Raw genomic sequence first — 16,424 nt, 5'->3', positions numbered from 1 at the left:
TAAAAAGGAGATGTTTGAAAGCAATATAGAAAGAGGTGTCCTTGTGAGGATCAAGAATGTATAGCTGTGGGCAGCATTGAAATACCAATCATCATAACGTTGTGTAAATGAGTACTTGTGATTCGGGATAGAGTTTCCAGTGACATCTGTGAAAGGCATGATGATGATGAGTTTTGAAAAAGCTTGTAGATGACTCAGGATGCAACTCTGGTAACAACAAAAGTAATTAACACTGGAGACACAAGTGAGGAGTTTGAATTAAAAGTATGTCACATAAGTAGGCCAGAGGCAGTATTTTAAGTCTCATACATATCCTGTAACATGGGATGTTGCATCATTGTTGTTTCTCTTGCCAGACTTTCAGTTTTGTACATTTGACCAGTTTATATTGAGATGTCAAGCCCTTGTATCTGCTTTTTTACTTTTTCAGAACCTAATAACCATTTGTTTCTTTTCTAAACTACGCTCTTGATACATTTAGCATAGCCTCCCCCTCTATGACATGTAGCCAAGGTGCCTTGCTCACTGTTGGTGTTTAATAAACAGACGTTAAATGAATGCTTCTTTGCAGAACTACATTCACACTCAAAGCACTGGGCACAAGTGTATTCTCCTTCAAAGGGTCACAAACTTGGAAACCCTCAGGAGTGAGGTAAGTCAGTGAGTGAGACCCATCCAGGGAGGACAGTGACCCACAGAAGTCTGAAGATGCCATCTAAGCAGAGAGTGGGCAAGTGTGTCCAGTGTCGCTGGATAATCGTAATAGCAATAAACACTCGTGTGCTGCATTCGATGTGCACTGGTCCAATCACTTTACATGCCAAGACTCAGTCCTTAACAAGGAAACCTCCATGTGATAAGCACTACTACTCTTCTTCATCATCATCTTGCCAACCAGGAAGCTAAGGGGCCTAAAGATGGTCTCAAGCGCACATGGCTAAGAAGTGGTAGAGCCAGGATTTAGGACACAAGCATTTTGGCCAAGTTCCAGCTCTTAATCATTGTACCATATTGTCTCCCTAATTTTTTAAAAGAAACTACGCATCTATATGAAATTTACTGATTTTTAAAGGTTGGCAACTAATTTAATGTTTTTTTTAAAGGACTACAAGTCAAGCAAAACATGCTTAGTTTGTGAGTTCTCAGCTGGTTGATATAATTAAAATATGGTGCTAAGGTGTGCAAGCCATGACTGAGCCTCCGGGGCATTCACACCCCATTTAACATGCCTGGCGGGAATGGTAGTGACAGTGTCAGGAGCTCAGACTGATTTGCACCCACTTCTGGGTTCAACATCATCACTCCAGTGGGCATCCACCCTGATGAACCTTTCAGCCTCAAGTATGGACTTGGTTAAAGGGGAAAGAGAAGAATCTAATGAACATGAAAATGGCCCCCCTCCATGTCTGTAGACCCTAAGGAGTTGCAGACCTCTCTGCACAGCTGTGTGTGTTGCAAAGCTGACAGAGATGGGTTTGATGTATTTTGTTGCCTCTAACTGTTGCTTTGTTTCTGGCAATTTAAGTGGAAATAGATTTTTTTAAACACCAAGGGAAACACTGAGTGCTCTGTGATGGTTACTACAACGTAGCAAAATATTGTGTAAATTCATTGACAGATACTAGAAAAGTTTTGTTTGCTGGTAATAACAAAATTTTTATTTCTGCGCCCTATGCCCAGAACAATTGCAGTGCAGAAATGTGACATGAGTAAAAATGCTAGATTTGTCTATTTCCCTAGAGGAAATATATCAAATCATTGACTGGAGGTTTCAAATATGAATGAGTTGTAGTGAATTAGACTGTTTTGCATTATTTGCTAGAGGCTAAGAATAATGATTCAATGAAGTCCCATTACCATTTACTATGGACTAATTTAGGCAGTGGGTAAGGTGTGGGTATATGTGTTTGCTTTTTCTTTCAGTGTTGTGTTGAGATATTAAACCATCTGTTCTTGTGCATAAACATTTTCCTGGGATTCACATGGGATTATGGGATATGATATTCTTCTATGATTATTATGGGTTGATCAGACTGTTTATATAATAAAACTTTACTTTAGGGGCCTTTTAATGATCCTTAAGAGAAAATCACTCCAGGCTTCATGTTGGCAAAGCATCTCCTCTCAGAGGCAAATTGTTTTTTTAACAAATGTTGGCACAATTCATTTTAATTATTGAGCTCCTAAATTAAATTTAGACTTTCTAGGTCAAGATGATATTTTTGTACTTACATGGACTTTTTCAGGTTCATTTTCAGGATTAAATCTAAGTAGATTCACTACTAATTCCTTTTTATCCTCATCAAATGGAAATATTTCTAAAAAGAAAGAATTTAAAATCCCCAAACTGACCACTGTTCAGGATAATAGTTTATCTGTAAACTGAATCAAAAGTTATGTGTACACAGTTAAAACATAAATTTATATAAAAATATAATTAAGTAGCACCAATATTTACCTTTGTCAAGAAAATTAATAGTTACATTCCAGAACATTACAGAGCATTCTAAGGATGAATTTGTGAGCAAAATTTTAAGGTTTACAGTCGATCAAAAGATTTCCTTCTGGGAAAAAAAAAACCTTTAAATCAGTGATTCTCATCCACTTTCCCACCCAGCACACTAGTGTATGTAATATGGGACAGTCCCACAAAGAGGGATGTCTCCTCATGGGAAGTGAAGGAAGGGGTGGGAGAAGGGATCACATATGAATCCCACATAGGGGAGCCCCTACTTACTTTAAATTCTCTCCTCTTGGGGGATCCATTCTTCACCTCTTTCTTGAGAATCACAGATAGAAACAGACTGAAACCTGATGAACAGCCCTCCAATTGTTTTCTCTAATTACAAACTTAAAATGACTGCCTTAGTTCTGTAAGTTTGTAAATACTTACATGCAAACATTTTATATCAAGATGTCATGTGCACATTTTCTGATTCATCTGCTGATCACCTTGGCTTTGCATACAAACTTGCATTAACAGTTGTTATAAAATGGAAAATGTACAATAATGTAAAGAAATGTACAGGATGAATCATGGGTATAAAGATGTGCCTATTGTATCTTTATTACTACAGCACCATCCAGTAGAAAACCAGGAGACCCCCTTGTTATATCAGATATCAAGAAAGGCAGTGTGGCACACAGGTAAGGAAAATGGATTTTCTGGTTCATTCCAAGGCATTTCTTAATTAAGACAGAAATGACCCCTTCCACACCCAAGGTAGACCTTGTTAATGGATTATGGTATTCTCAGTATTTTCCAGACAGCCACCTCTAATCAATCATTTTTGACATCCCTATCATTGCTGTGTAAATCTCTCCCCTCATGTCAGTTTATTTGTACAGAAAAAAGTCACCTGAAAGTGTGACAGGGTCTTTCATGAATCCAACATAAGCTCCCCTTCACTGATTGTCTTCTGTCCTTTAGTTTCCAGCTAAAAAAGTGGCCCCAATAACAACACCACACATAAAGATGTCAGCTTATGGGAAAGCTTTCCTAGATGCCTAAATGTTCTGAATTTTAAACAAACAATGTTCATGTCTCCCAATGTTTAGGTCCTCATACCATCAGAATCAGGGAATATCAAATTTTTGATCACACAGATCAAAAATATTTCTGATTACTATTTCTAATACTAATAAGAATACTACTATAAGACTATTAACCTTTTTATTTTCCAATTAAGGACTTTTTATAAAAAAAGATCCCATCTATTATCACAGTCATTTCAAGATATTATAGAGCTATTATTTGTCTTCTCCATATCACAGTCATTTTGTTAAGAAAATATTCTAACACTCAAAAAGTAGGAAGGATATTGTATGAGTTTAGGTATATAGGTATAGGCTCAGATGCTGTAACAAAAATACTTGTAAACAAAGTGGCTCAAACAAGACAGAAGTGTGTCTCTCATACAACACTTGGGAGATAGGTGGGCAGTGCCGAGCCAGGGAAGGAGCTGTGCCATCCCCCAGCTTGCTCAGTCATTGTAATAGCCATAGAGGGGAGGTGGCTCTCTGCTGAGAGAGTCTGGGGCATGCATCTTTAGGGGGTGACCCAGAAGAAAGAAGGAGAGAATGGACACTGGGAAGCAATGAGCAATGTGACAGAGACATAATGCACAGAGGATAGCTCTTACCAAATTGTAACCTTTCTTAAAAATATGTGTGTGTGTGTGCATCTACACACACACAAATGCATGTACATTCTCATTATTTTTCTCATTTCATGATGGACCTTAAAAACTTTCAGCAGAACTGCAGCGGTCCACAGTATTAGACTCTCAATGGCCACTTTCCAGATAGGTAGCTTCAGATTCACCTTCGTCCCTCCTGAGGCCACAATGAGTTTCCTGGTGCAGCTGGGACTGGCAGAGACACCAAGACTCAGACTTCCACTGAGTCTATCCCACCTTGACTGCCCTCACTTCCTCAACCCTTTCCTATCCTTGGACTGTTGATGATCAACAGTGGTGCAACAATGTGTAGAAACACACTTGCTCACTATAAACCCCAGCCCATTACCTCCCTCCCTAGCAAGCAACCTTAGAATTCCTGAGTGAAGCTGATACAGTTGTCCTGGTCTAACTGAAGAAAGCGTAAGAAAATATGTTTTAATACTCTGTAAAATTTAATGTCATGGCACCATCCAAAATTAGACCAGACAAAAGGAATTTGTCAATAAAATGCAATTTAAAAACAACTGAAGGACCTCTTTTTCTCTAAAGACTACCATAATGCCACATTATGCTTAGTGCCTCTTAAATAACCTGGTTAAGTGCTCATCATGAATCATGTGTTGCTATACATTTACTAACAGAACTGGAACCCTGGAACTTGGGGATAAGTTACTTGCAATAGATAACATCCGGCTGGACAATTGTGCCATGGAAGATGCTGTTCAGATCCTCCAGCAGTGTGAAGATCTGGTGAAGCTCAAAATCCGCAAAGATGAAGATAATTCAGGTATTGACAGCCTCCTTAGTTAAGACTGATTTTTCTAACTGCCCATCTGTTACAGAAATTATTCGATCTTGATGTTTGACATACAACAGCTGGCTAGTGGCATTGTAGCAGTGTTCTACATAGTCAAAAGGGTCTTCAAATTGTGCATTGAGAGTGTAGTATGAATTTTAAGTAGTGGTGTTTTTAAATGATGTAATAAGATATTTTCATTATGTAATCATTATTACAACTGTATTAAAATAATTTTTAAGTATGAAAACTAAATTATCACCAATATCACCCTAACACAATGGAACTAGTCATTTTCTAGTTGATATTTCTGTACATAATTATAACCATCATGTATATTATGTTTTTTACTTAACTTATAAATATATTGCCTTTTACAAACCCTTACTATCTATCATTTTTATTTATAGCCTGTAATTTATTTATACTATTCTTCTCTTCTTCCTTAGACTGCTTCTAATTGTTTCATTATTGTACTATCTATATAGTACAATCATGGATATCTTTATGCCTGGATATCTTAGTTCAGCTTTTCTTCTTATTTTGAATTACTGACTTAGGAAATATTCCGCTGAGTCAGAATAAAAGGGAAATTGCCATGATTACTGATGAGTCTTGTTCCAAGCTGCCTTCTAAAAGGGCTATATCCATTTTTAGTGCTGCCAGTAATAGTCATACAGTGGCACAGTGCTTCTCAAACTTCAATAGGCCTCAAAAATCACCTGCAGAGCTTGTTAAAACACACTTCCTGGGCACTAACCCCACATGGGGCCTGCGGTTCTGCATTTCTAACCAACTCCCTAGTCATGCTGATATGGCCAAGGAACACAATCTTAGTAGCCCTGCAGTAGAAGCCCTTTTCTCTGATTAGGATAAGAACCCAGAGCTAACTGAAAAAAGTCAATTAATAGAAAGAGCCAGCTAATATGGGGAATTATAGAAAGCGATATATATCCGTAACACAAAACATTTAATATAAGATTTTGCCAATCTTATGAATGAAGTCAATCTTTCTTATGCATATCATTCTGTTGATTATACTTATGAGTTCCTTTATTTATTTGCCTAAACCATACCCAGAATATACAGTTTATGATTTCCAGTTTTGGTTTCATTTTTATTTTAATACAGGAAGAACTTAAAGAATTTAAAGCAATTTGAATGTTTACTCCATGTAGATTTTTATTTCCCTAATGTTTTCAAGATTTTCCTCTAGGTAGTTAATAGCTGCTTTTTGCCTAATGAGACTCCCTCTTAACGAATCTTTCCAAAACATTTGATTTTGTTCTCATAGAACCATTATATTCACATTTCACAGATTGTGTGAGATTCATTCAATTACACAATTACAAGTAAAACTGGCATAAACAGTCTTGGAAGTAAACATAATTAACTGTAAATTTTTAAGCTTACAACTCAGTTGGTGGCAGAAACAGAGGTTCACAGGTGTTCTAGAGAGAAACCTATTACTCTGGAACATTCTATGGCATTAGTCAGCATATTTTACAAAGAGGGTGGACTGCCACAATTATCCAGTAAATTGGTTAAACGGAGATTGGTTGACATTCGATTGCATATAGTTTCATCCCAGCCAATAATGAGTTATTGTCAAGGTTCTGGATTGTCCTGTAGTCAAACCATTTAGATCTAGTGTTTGTGGTCATGTCAGGCCATATGTTTATGATTCCTATTCAAAATCAAAGCAAGGTGGTAGTTACATCCATCAGTACAGTTGGTTGGGATGATTATATCCAAATATATTTTATAACCAACATTTAGAAATATACATAGGTTTCTACTCGTGACTTCCCAAGCAGCTGATTTTCTGTACCAACATTTGCATTCCTCTCTAGAAGCATTCTTCCATTGCACTTTTGGGGATTTATATCAAAAGAGGGATAAAGCTTCCAGCATCAGTCTGGGCTCTGCCCTAGTGAAGAGGCAGACCTCTGTGGAGAAACCCATTTTGCATGATTTGCCAAGCTAAACAGATCTCAGCCACCTTCCTTGCAGAATGAAAACACCAAGCCAGAGATGAATATGTATGGTGCTCACAGCTGGGGATGTTCCCAGTTCCAAAGCCCAGCAGTGCAGATACTGGGAGGAGTTGTAGAAACAGCTGAGCTCTAGGAAGGCCAGATCTTACTCTGGGTTGCTTTCTTTTGGCTCCTTTGTTGCCCTGCAGGCCTTTCCCCCTACAATCCTTTTGCCTAATATGCTTATTAAATTTAATATGCTTATTAAAGTTTATTTTATTAATTTTATTTTAAATTTTTAAAAGGTCCTGTTTTTAAAATCCTAAATCCTTCCTTTGAAAACTATGCACCTAACCAAACTAATTCTATAAACATAGGTGTGAGAGAAGTATTTACCCAAATCAGATTTTCTCAAATTGGCATAGGAAAATATAATACTCCTTCAGACATGTTTTTATAACAGACCACTCTTTGAAAGTTATCACCTGATTATCAATTTGGAAGGATGTGAGCATTTCTATATACCCTTTTCCCATGAGAATATAACTTGAGTAACTGATTTTTTTAAGTTCAGATCAGGTCAGTGGGGTGGGGTGGGCGGTGAATATATTCAAAATGAAAAACCTGGTTATAGATTAGTTCTATAGGCAAAATTTGTAGTCATAAAGAGCACATACTTTAAAATCAGACCTGAGTTTAACATCCAGCTCTACCACATCTGAGCTGTGCAAACTTGGGCAAGTTACTCAGACTGTCTGAGCTTGAGTTCCATTTTCAGTAATGTGCACATAATACCCATTTCAGGAAGCTGTTGTACCTTGTTGAGAGTGATATTTACTGGCACAAGCAGTATTCAATAAGTGGGGTCTATTTTTACTGTTATTACATCCTGAAATGCCTTTCCCCACATTTGTTCTGATCTCTCATCAAGACATAAATGAGTGGGAAATAAATGTTCATCATTACAGCAGTCACTGATTTGGGAAGTTTGGTACTGTATTTAATCTGAAATTAAACTGGTGGTTTGAATTGTTGCCATTTTTTGTCTCTATATTTTAGAATAATAGTATTCAGCATATATTGTGCACTTCCTGAAATATTGCTCATACTAACACCAGACGTTTTGTACTCCAGGAGTCCTCCATTTCTTTCTTTAATTGTCTGTTCCTCTCCACCCTTGTTTCCTCATCAGTTACAGAAATTTATAATCATACTTGATAAAACTTCATTTCCTAAGATAGCAATATGGCAAGGGGCTTAACAGACATTGCTTCAGAATGTAAGCACATCTTCCATCTGCACTGTTTCCCGAAGTATTGAATGAGGCATTCAAGAAAGTCTGAATTGACTCTGTTTCTAGCCCAGGCCAGGGAAAACAAGAATGACATGATGAGAACACTAGACCGGCTCTACAGCTGATGAGCTGGGAACCGTGAGAACGTTAACTTCTCTGAGCATCAGTTTACTCATCGATAAATGTCCACTTCATGCCTACTTTACATGGCTGTTTTAAGGATCAAAAGAGCTAATATAATTAAAACTTCAGCAATGTTTGGCACTTACTGAGGCCCAGTTAATGCTGACTACCAACAGCCTATTACTAGATGTTTTAAATTAATTTTAGCTTTATTTTATGATGGCCAAATCTTTCAGAACATTGGGGATTATAGGGTACCCACCCCCATATTCAGCGACCATTCTGCCTTCAGGAGCTTTTGTATTTGTCATCTTTCATTACTACAGGCACATAAATCAGCTAGAGCCAAATGGTGCTTGCCTGGGTCCAAGGCTCCAGAATGATGTCTGTCACTCAACCCCAGATCCCCAAAGAGATAAAGAAGTGTCTTGAAATAAAATGTTTTGTGTTGCTTCTACATCCATGTAAATGAAGAGGAGAACCTGGAGATCTGAAGAGGAGCCCTGAAACAGAGAGTAGAGAATTTGGGGGAGTTGTTGGAAGAAACAGATAGAAGCTTCCAAATCTGTCCTAAACAATGTCTAAGGGTCTGCATTGTATTTCTGCCTTTGGCCCAATCAAATATACAGCTGCTAATGATTTCTCTTGATTTAGAGCACCTTACTTCTAATATACAGTACTTTTGTACAGACCATAAATTTAGTATTTTACCTTCACAGGCTCTAATCTGTATAGAGAATTAGGTTTCTCTAATTTGCAACTTGTCCCATCCAAAGCAAATTACCCTTACACATTAAACAGGGTTTATAGAAATGCAGCCTTAGTACCAGTTAAATCTGCCCTTTAATGATTTGGGCTTTCATATGTTTTTTACTTCATCAGTGTTAACCAAGGTGAGTTATTTGCACCCCTCAAATCTAGTTTGAAGAAGCAGAGATGCCCCATCACAACTGTGACTCCAGGGGGAAAATTACTGGGGCAAAATATCTTTGAAACCGAAGTCAGTAGAAGGGAGAAATAAGTGACAGAAACCCATTTATCTCTTACAAGCAGTCGTCCACTTCTGCTCTCCCATGTCTCTTGTGACCCAGCTGCAGAAGAAGGGACCGCACCCAATCTCACCAGTCCAGATATGCCCTCACTAGCCCTCAGCCCTCATAATTACCTATTGATACGGAGATGGACTACTGCTCTCCACCCCCTGGGAATACCTATTGATACAGAGATGCACCAAGGCCAGGCCAGAGATTCTGGAAACACTGCAATTTTACCCACAACAAGCAACCAAAATGATCCTGCTTCTGCCAGGATCAGTGGTAGGAGTTGTTTTGGCAAGAGGCTCGCTGCAAGAAGAGCCTATGATGGACTTAAATTTTTTTTTTTAAGTACTCTTTTTTCATCCTCAATCTCAAAGTAATGGCTTTCACGCTGGGAGTCAGCATCAAAGTCACCCAGAGGGCTTGTAGTGGGCCCCTCTCTGCCAGAATTTCAGACTCCTACAGGCCTGGGGTGGAGCTGAGAATTTGTATTTCTAACATGTTCTCAGATAATGTGAAGTCACTAGTGCCAAGACCTCACTTTGAGAAGCACTGTCGCAAGCAACCTATCTTGCAGACTTACAAATGATCACTTCCATAAATAAATCCAAATTCTACTCGTAAGCAGTCAACAACTCCTTGAAACTCTGTTAGTACATTATTTTGATGTGGTCAAGTAAAAGGACCACACAAGCATGAGGGAGCTGTAGGTGGTATTGTTATAAATGTTTCTTTTCCCAGACCTGTCCACCTCCAAGAAATGTAGCTATACTCTGTGAAATGAATTCCATCACTTTTAGTTGAAGTGAACTTTGATTGACCTGTACACTTATGCATTCCAAAGGCTGTCTCCCAAATCCAAGCCTCCTATTTGGCCACAGAAGCAGCTGCCATTATGGATTCAAGCCAGATAGTGTTCATTTTGTTAAATAGGCGGCACTCAAGAAGCCTGAAAATAACATAGCAGATAAGTAATGCTGCAATTTTGCATCTGCTCCGTGGTCCCATTAATTTTCTTAACTAGAGCTAAGCAGAACAAACAAGTAGGCTGGCCCTCTTTCATGTTTTTCACTAAAAGTTGTAAACCTTCTGTTGTGATATAAAAGCTGCTTATAATATCATTAACATCTGCTCAAGCTTACTTTGAAACTTACTGGTGATCCTGCATTTTTCCTTCTCAGAAAGTTTCTGCTCTGGTTAAACACTCCAGCTGCTCCTTTCTAAGCTGGAGCAGCTTCACGGAGAGGGTATCTTGGATGGCTTCCACCTTCAAAGTGGTCTGAGCATAAATGGCAATTATCACCCTCCTCCTAAGCTGCAAGGCCTTAAAGCTGCCAGTTGGGCTAACGCCCAGGAAGAGCGGATGGAATGGAAGTGTAGCCTGAAGCTGACTCAGGCGCTCTTGGAACTGTGGAGGGAGGATGTTCTAGGTTTCATGATTCCCATGGTAGCAGCCCAGGTCTTATTCTTGCTCTTTGAATGAGCCAGATGGGTTTGTATCACCTTGAAGAAGGAAACTAGGCCTTAGAGTAGCAGAGAGGACGGCTCACAAAGCTTCTTAGAGACCTCTTCCTTCGAAGCCAGTGACTGCATGCTAACTTTCATTTACCTTTTTGCTTGTTTGCTTAGGCATTTGCTAAAGTCTCCTTGGTGCTGGACATAGTTCTAGGCTCTGGGGCTACAAAGGTAAAAATCTGTTGTCAAGGTGATCCTATTCTAATGGAGGAGGCAAGTAAAGAGATAATTAAAACAGGGTGAAAAGTATGTACTAGAATATGCATTCTTGATGGGGGCAAAAATTGGTTCCTGGGAAGCAAAGAATCTTAGCTGTTACATTACAATGGTTTGTAGCCCTGCAAAGCTCAACCCTACCTGACTGAATCTTCTTATTCCTTAAGACTTAATTTTTCTTTTTAGGGAGAGTTTAAATTTAATTTAATTTTTGTCCTTGATGAAGGCAGTAAGAATTAGAATAAGAAGTTGAGAACACTGAGAAAATACACAGAAGCTGTGGGATTTCATAGGAAAGCTCTGCCTCAGCCGAGGAGCCAGGAACCTTCCTGAAAGAGAAGATACCTGAGCCAAGTTTTAGAGTTAGAGTGAGAATTCTCCAGGGGACCAAAGATGTTTGTGCACAGGGAGTAACATACGCAAGGTTAAAAGCCATTGGAAGTGTGTTTTTTAAGGAACTGCAGGTGGTTCAATGAGGAGAGAAGCTGGGCGATTGGATTGGGATCGGGGAGGATGGTGTGACCCACTGGACACATGCTCCAGCTCAGCTCCTGAAGAGGGGTTGTATTTTATTCTTAAGGAATTGGGGAACTAATGAAAAGCTTTAAGTAAGGGAGTAGCATATTCCGATGTATGCTTTAAAAATATTATAGGAAGAAAAGGGAAGGAATTATATGTTGGCAGCTCTGGTGAAAATAGATGTGGGGGAGAGGCAAAGGCTGACTCCCAAGCAGAAAAGCAATTTAGGAAGAAACCGTTGCTGTGAAAAGCAGCAGAGCCCAGGTGGGGCAGCCGCTAGAGCAAGTGGCAGTGGGAGGGTCTGGGAACCTTGCCTTGCTAGCAGATGGGCCACAGGGTCTGGATGAGACAGTGTACAGGCAGCCGTCACCACTATCATCTATGAAAGGAAGCCAAACTAATTTAATATCTGTGTACTCAAAGGCATCCACATAGGGCTTCAGGGAATTAATTATTTTAATTAAAGAATTAATATATTTTCTTTTAAAAAATTTTTTCTGACAACTTCAAATATATTTTAAAAACTAGAGAAAGATGATGTGATGAGCCATCTTAGGTCACATAGCATCAACAATTATTAACTTGGGATCAATCTTGCTTCAGCTATACTCACACCCTAATTTCCCCACAACACCCACATACTAAATTATTTTGGAGAAATTCCAAATATATCATTACTTATTAGAAAAACTGTTAATGTATCCCTAGACTGTACTTCCTTAAAATTTACAAGTAAATATCACCAGTTGGAAATATTAACAATAATTCTTAATATCATCATATATTCACTCAATATTCTGATTTCCCTGATTTTCATATGCATGTATAGAGAGGTGATTGATTGATAGCTAGATAGGTAAGTAGATGATGGACACATTTTTTTTTTAGTTTTTTATTAAGGTATGATTGATATACACTGTTATGAAGGTTCCACATGAAAAAACAATGTGGTTACTACATTTACCCATATTATCAAGTCCCCACCCGTACCCCAATGCAGTCACTGTCCATCAGTGCAGCAAGATGCCACAGATCCACTATGTGCCTTCTCTGTGCTACACTGTTCTCCCCATGATCCCCCACACCATGGATGGACACATTTTTAAAAGAGTTTGGTTTTAACTAGGATGCACACATGTCTATTCATTGCTTTTGCTTGTAATGTCTCTTACATCTCCGAATTTTTTTTGCATTTTTGACAATTTGTTGAAGAAATCATAAATAAGCTTCCATTTCTGTCATAACTTAAATGGAACAGCATTTCTTTTGGTTTCTACCTCAACAGAGTCACAGGAAAATGTCCTTCTTAAGATCCTGCCATTTTTCAGGCATCATTATTCCCATTTTATAGAGTAACCTGTTTGCATTGCACCAGGCTAACCACACTTTCATTAGCCTAACAGTTTTTTTTTAAGCTCATGCAATGATTATGTAATAGTATTTAGGAAAAATTTTAAATCTGTCTGACTAATGATATAAAATCAACTACGATAATAGTCATAATTGATTAACTTCATTAACTAGAGATTTTTGCAGAGGGGTCATGTATTGAAAAGAGGGTCTTCAGCGGAATGTATCTGTAGTCTCCATCTTTTGAAAATAAATCATTTTACTTGATTATGAAGGAAAACAATAGATAGTGCCATTTTTCATATTTGCATCTCCATCATTATATAAACTCTGAGTGCCTTAATAGTTGTCTTCTAGTTACTATGAGTTCTAAGATGCCTCATTAAAAGTGTCCCTGCATAAGGTGGCCTGAAACTGTCCCAAACCCTTTTACTCCATTTCTGGTGTTGGCATCTTTGTGGTACAATTTGCAGAATTGTCCAAAAATAACACAGGGCACTCACTCTGGGTTACCTAAAGGATGAGCTAACCAGAACCAGTTTCTCTCCCTTCTCCCAGTGAGTGGGACTGTACCCAAGCTCAGCTCCTATGGACCAGTGGTTGATTTAATTTGGACTGAAGTTTCAACTGAAACTTGCCACAGATTCCCTGGTTCTGGGCAGCTGGGTTTCAGGTACTGGGCAGCTAGCTATCCCATCTCCCAACTCCCATAGAGAGCTGATGGCAAATCCCGAATGATCGGTGTCCATGGACAAGGTAGAGCTCATGCTTCTCCTGTTAAGGGAGAACAATACAGGGTGAGGGTCTTTCCCCTGGCATATGTACCATGCTGAATGGCCAATGGTAATTACGTGCTAGTGCCCAGCAGTAGCAAATATTTAATTATACCAAGGTTTACTAATCAAATGACTCACCTGTAATTTTATCCAGAATATAGGTGGTGGCACAGTCTACAAAGTCCATGTACTCTATCTAATAATATCCTATTCATTTATGTCAAAACCAGCTCTGAAGGGTGACAATCTCTCTTAGTGTAGAAAAATGTAGACATGTGCCCTCTGCCTCCCTTCTTTGGTTGCCCTGTATCATGGTGCTTCTCTCAGCAGCTCCTTAGCAGACCATCATCAGCCTGTTGGCTACAACTTAAGTAGAAACCTGGAAGAAGTTTGTGAACCATCAAAAGAGCTATTGAATGCTTGATGTGGAGGCTTCTCAGCTGCCAATATAAATTTGAATCAACATCGAAGATTTTTATACCCTATGATGTTACTTTAAGTATTGTAGTGCATGGCAGTTGGGCTTTAATTCTCTCTGTGTGGAGCTTAGCAGGAGTAGAGATTGAGAAAGTGAAGGTGAGGCTACGTTCCAGAACTCCCAGTCTATGGCCAGAGTGAAGCCGGTGGGAGAGGATGCATCGCTTCCTACATTACTCTGTAGACCTTTCATTTTGTATTCTTCGTAATTCTTCACTGCACACACACATAATTGAGTTGTTAATTCAAGCTTTTCTTTTCCTCCTTATTTTGGGTTTCATGTCATAAATGAACAGCTGTTCATTGCACAGATGTGAATGTGTTAATGCTTCACTATGTAAAAGCTGGCTGTTTTCTTAAAGTAGCTACTGGACCATTTCATTGTATCCTTAGGTACAGAAATGAATCAGCTCTCATTCATTGTTCCCAGGCCCAAAGAAAAAAACAAGAAATGCTCAAGCATTTTAAGCATGTCATAAGCAAATAAAACCTTTTGAATTCTGAGACTTGATTTTTGCCATTCTGGACACAGTCAAAACACTCAACAAATTTGAAGGTGTCCCATACTCCTTCATATTCATGTTAAATAGTGACAATTAGTGCATGACAGTGTGGCAGCCTCATTACATCATTCTTAATCTCAAGAATAGAAGAGAGAGAATCAATTCAAACCTCTGCTTTAATATCTGTGAGCTATTCCATAGGATTCACGTTTTAAGACACAATCAGTGGAATGATATTTACGGGATTCTAGATTTCTAAGCCAGCCTCTTTAAGCTCCACTTGCCCATGCATATGTTAAAGTTTGCTCCAGCCCTCAGTAAAATGAATTTTTCTATATTGAAAGTTCGCTTGCTTGTAAAGCCTGAAAATAGGGATTGGGTAGCCCAGTGTCTTTGTCACTGCATGACTGTCTCTCCCCCCGTATTGCCTCCTCAGCCATGTGCTCATTCCACAGGTATTTGTGGCCCACTTACAAAACGCTGGGCAAGCACTGTGCTGGGCGTGGATGCAGTGTAAAGGGCGTGCAGCACCAGCTGGGTGGATCACTCACAGGTTTAAAACACCAGTCACCAGGCACTGGTGACCACTACAGTCCTGTATTAGGATGTAATATCCTACCAAGGAAATGCTACTTCCCTATGTGATTATTTTCTGAGACATAATGCTTTGATGATGATGTTTTGGCTTTCTTATTTTATGTGTGAATATATGTGTCTTATAACTTTGCTTTTTCCCAAGAAACCAAATATGTCCCCTTGGCATTTATTGCAGATGAGCAGGAAAGTTCCGGAGCAATCATTTACACTGTGGAGCTAAAGCGCTATGGGGGGCCCCTTGGCATCACAATTTCAGGAACTGAAGAGCCATTTGATCCTATAATCATTTCAAGCCTCACAAAAGGAGGATTAGCAGAAAGGTAAAATTTGAAGGAACTGCCACAGTTACCTGTGTCTGAGATAGGTTTCCATCCTCACATAAAAACACATAAAACCATGCTCTCCTCTTCTGCTTGGTTATCTGTCAGCTTTTTCAAATCTGCACAAAGGATTGATTTTAGAGCTTGGGAACTCCCAGGCAGAACTCCAACTTGACTTTGAGGAGCATTTTACAGGCAGTAAAAGATGTCATAGGTTTGGCATTGATGTTACTCTCCAGAAATGTATGAACTGACCACAGTCAACTGGGGGTAGATTTATACTGTGTCTATTTTGAGAGGAGGAGACTAGAGTTCAGGGAGGTGAAAAGGCTTGTCCAATTCAATTTAGCAAACATTTACTGAGCCTCTTAATACCTGACAGGTACTGGGCTCCGTGGCTGGGTTTCCTGCAGGGGATGACCCAGGCTTTGTCTTCAGAGTCTGGGAAACAAAATGTAGAGACCCCCCTGGTTATCTTGTGATATATAACGCCCATTTGTTCTTGTGGCAATGATGTACCCCCACCCCAGCCCCTCACTGAACTGTGTTTCTTTCTGAGACATGCTGTGGGGCATATTCCAAACCTCATAACCAGATCTTTCCTTCAGTAACCTAGCTCAGGAGTGCACACACATCGTTCATGCTGCCACTTGAAGACAATGGTTTGCAAAATAGAGACACAGCATTGCAGAATTTTGGAGCTGCAAGGTACCTTGGAAAGCAGCTCATCCAACATCTTCATCT

General features: G+C 39.1%; 1 protein-coding gene across 7 annotated transcripts in view; it reads left to right on the top strand.

Moving 5' to 3' along the window:
* Positions 1 to 16,424, top strand: part of GRIP1 (glutamate receptor interacting protein 1) — a 676,609-nt gene that overhangs the window by 618,036 nt on the left and 42,149 nt on the right. For all 7 annotated transcript variants that reach the window (XM_036894904.2, XM_036894901.2, XM_036894903.2 and 4 more), the window contains 3 exons: positions 3,078 to 3,147; positions 4,823 to 4,968; positions 15,536 to 15,680. In XM_036894904.2, coding sequence (XP_036750799.1) covers positions 3,078 to 3,147; positions 4,823 to 4,968; positions 15,536 to 15,680 — 361 coding nt within the window. The remainder of the gene's footprint in view (positions 1 to 3,077; positions 3,148 to 4,822; positions 4,969 to 15,535; positions 15,681 to 16,424) is intronic.

Source organism: Manis pentadactyla, chromosome 10 (genome assembly GCF_030020395.1).
Source record: "Manis pentadactyla isolate mManPen7 chromosome 10, mManPen7.hap1, whole genome shotgun sequence".
Classification (NCBI taxonomy): Eukaryota; Metazoa; Chordata; class Mammalia; order Pholidota; family Manidae; genus Manis; species Manis pentadactyla.
The sequence above is the reverse complement of the archived record's forward strand: the minus strand, read 5'-3'. Positions and strand labels throughout refer to the sequence as shown.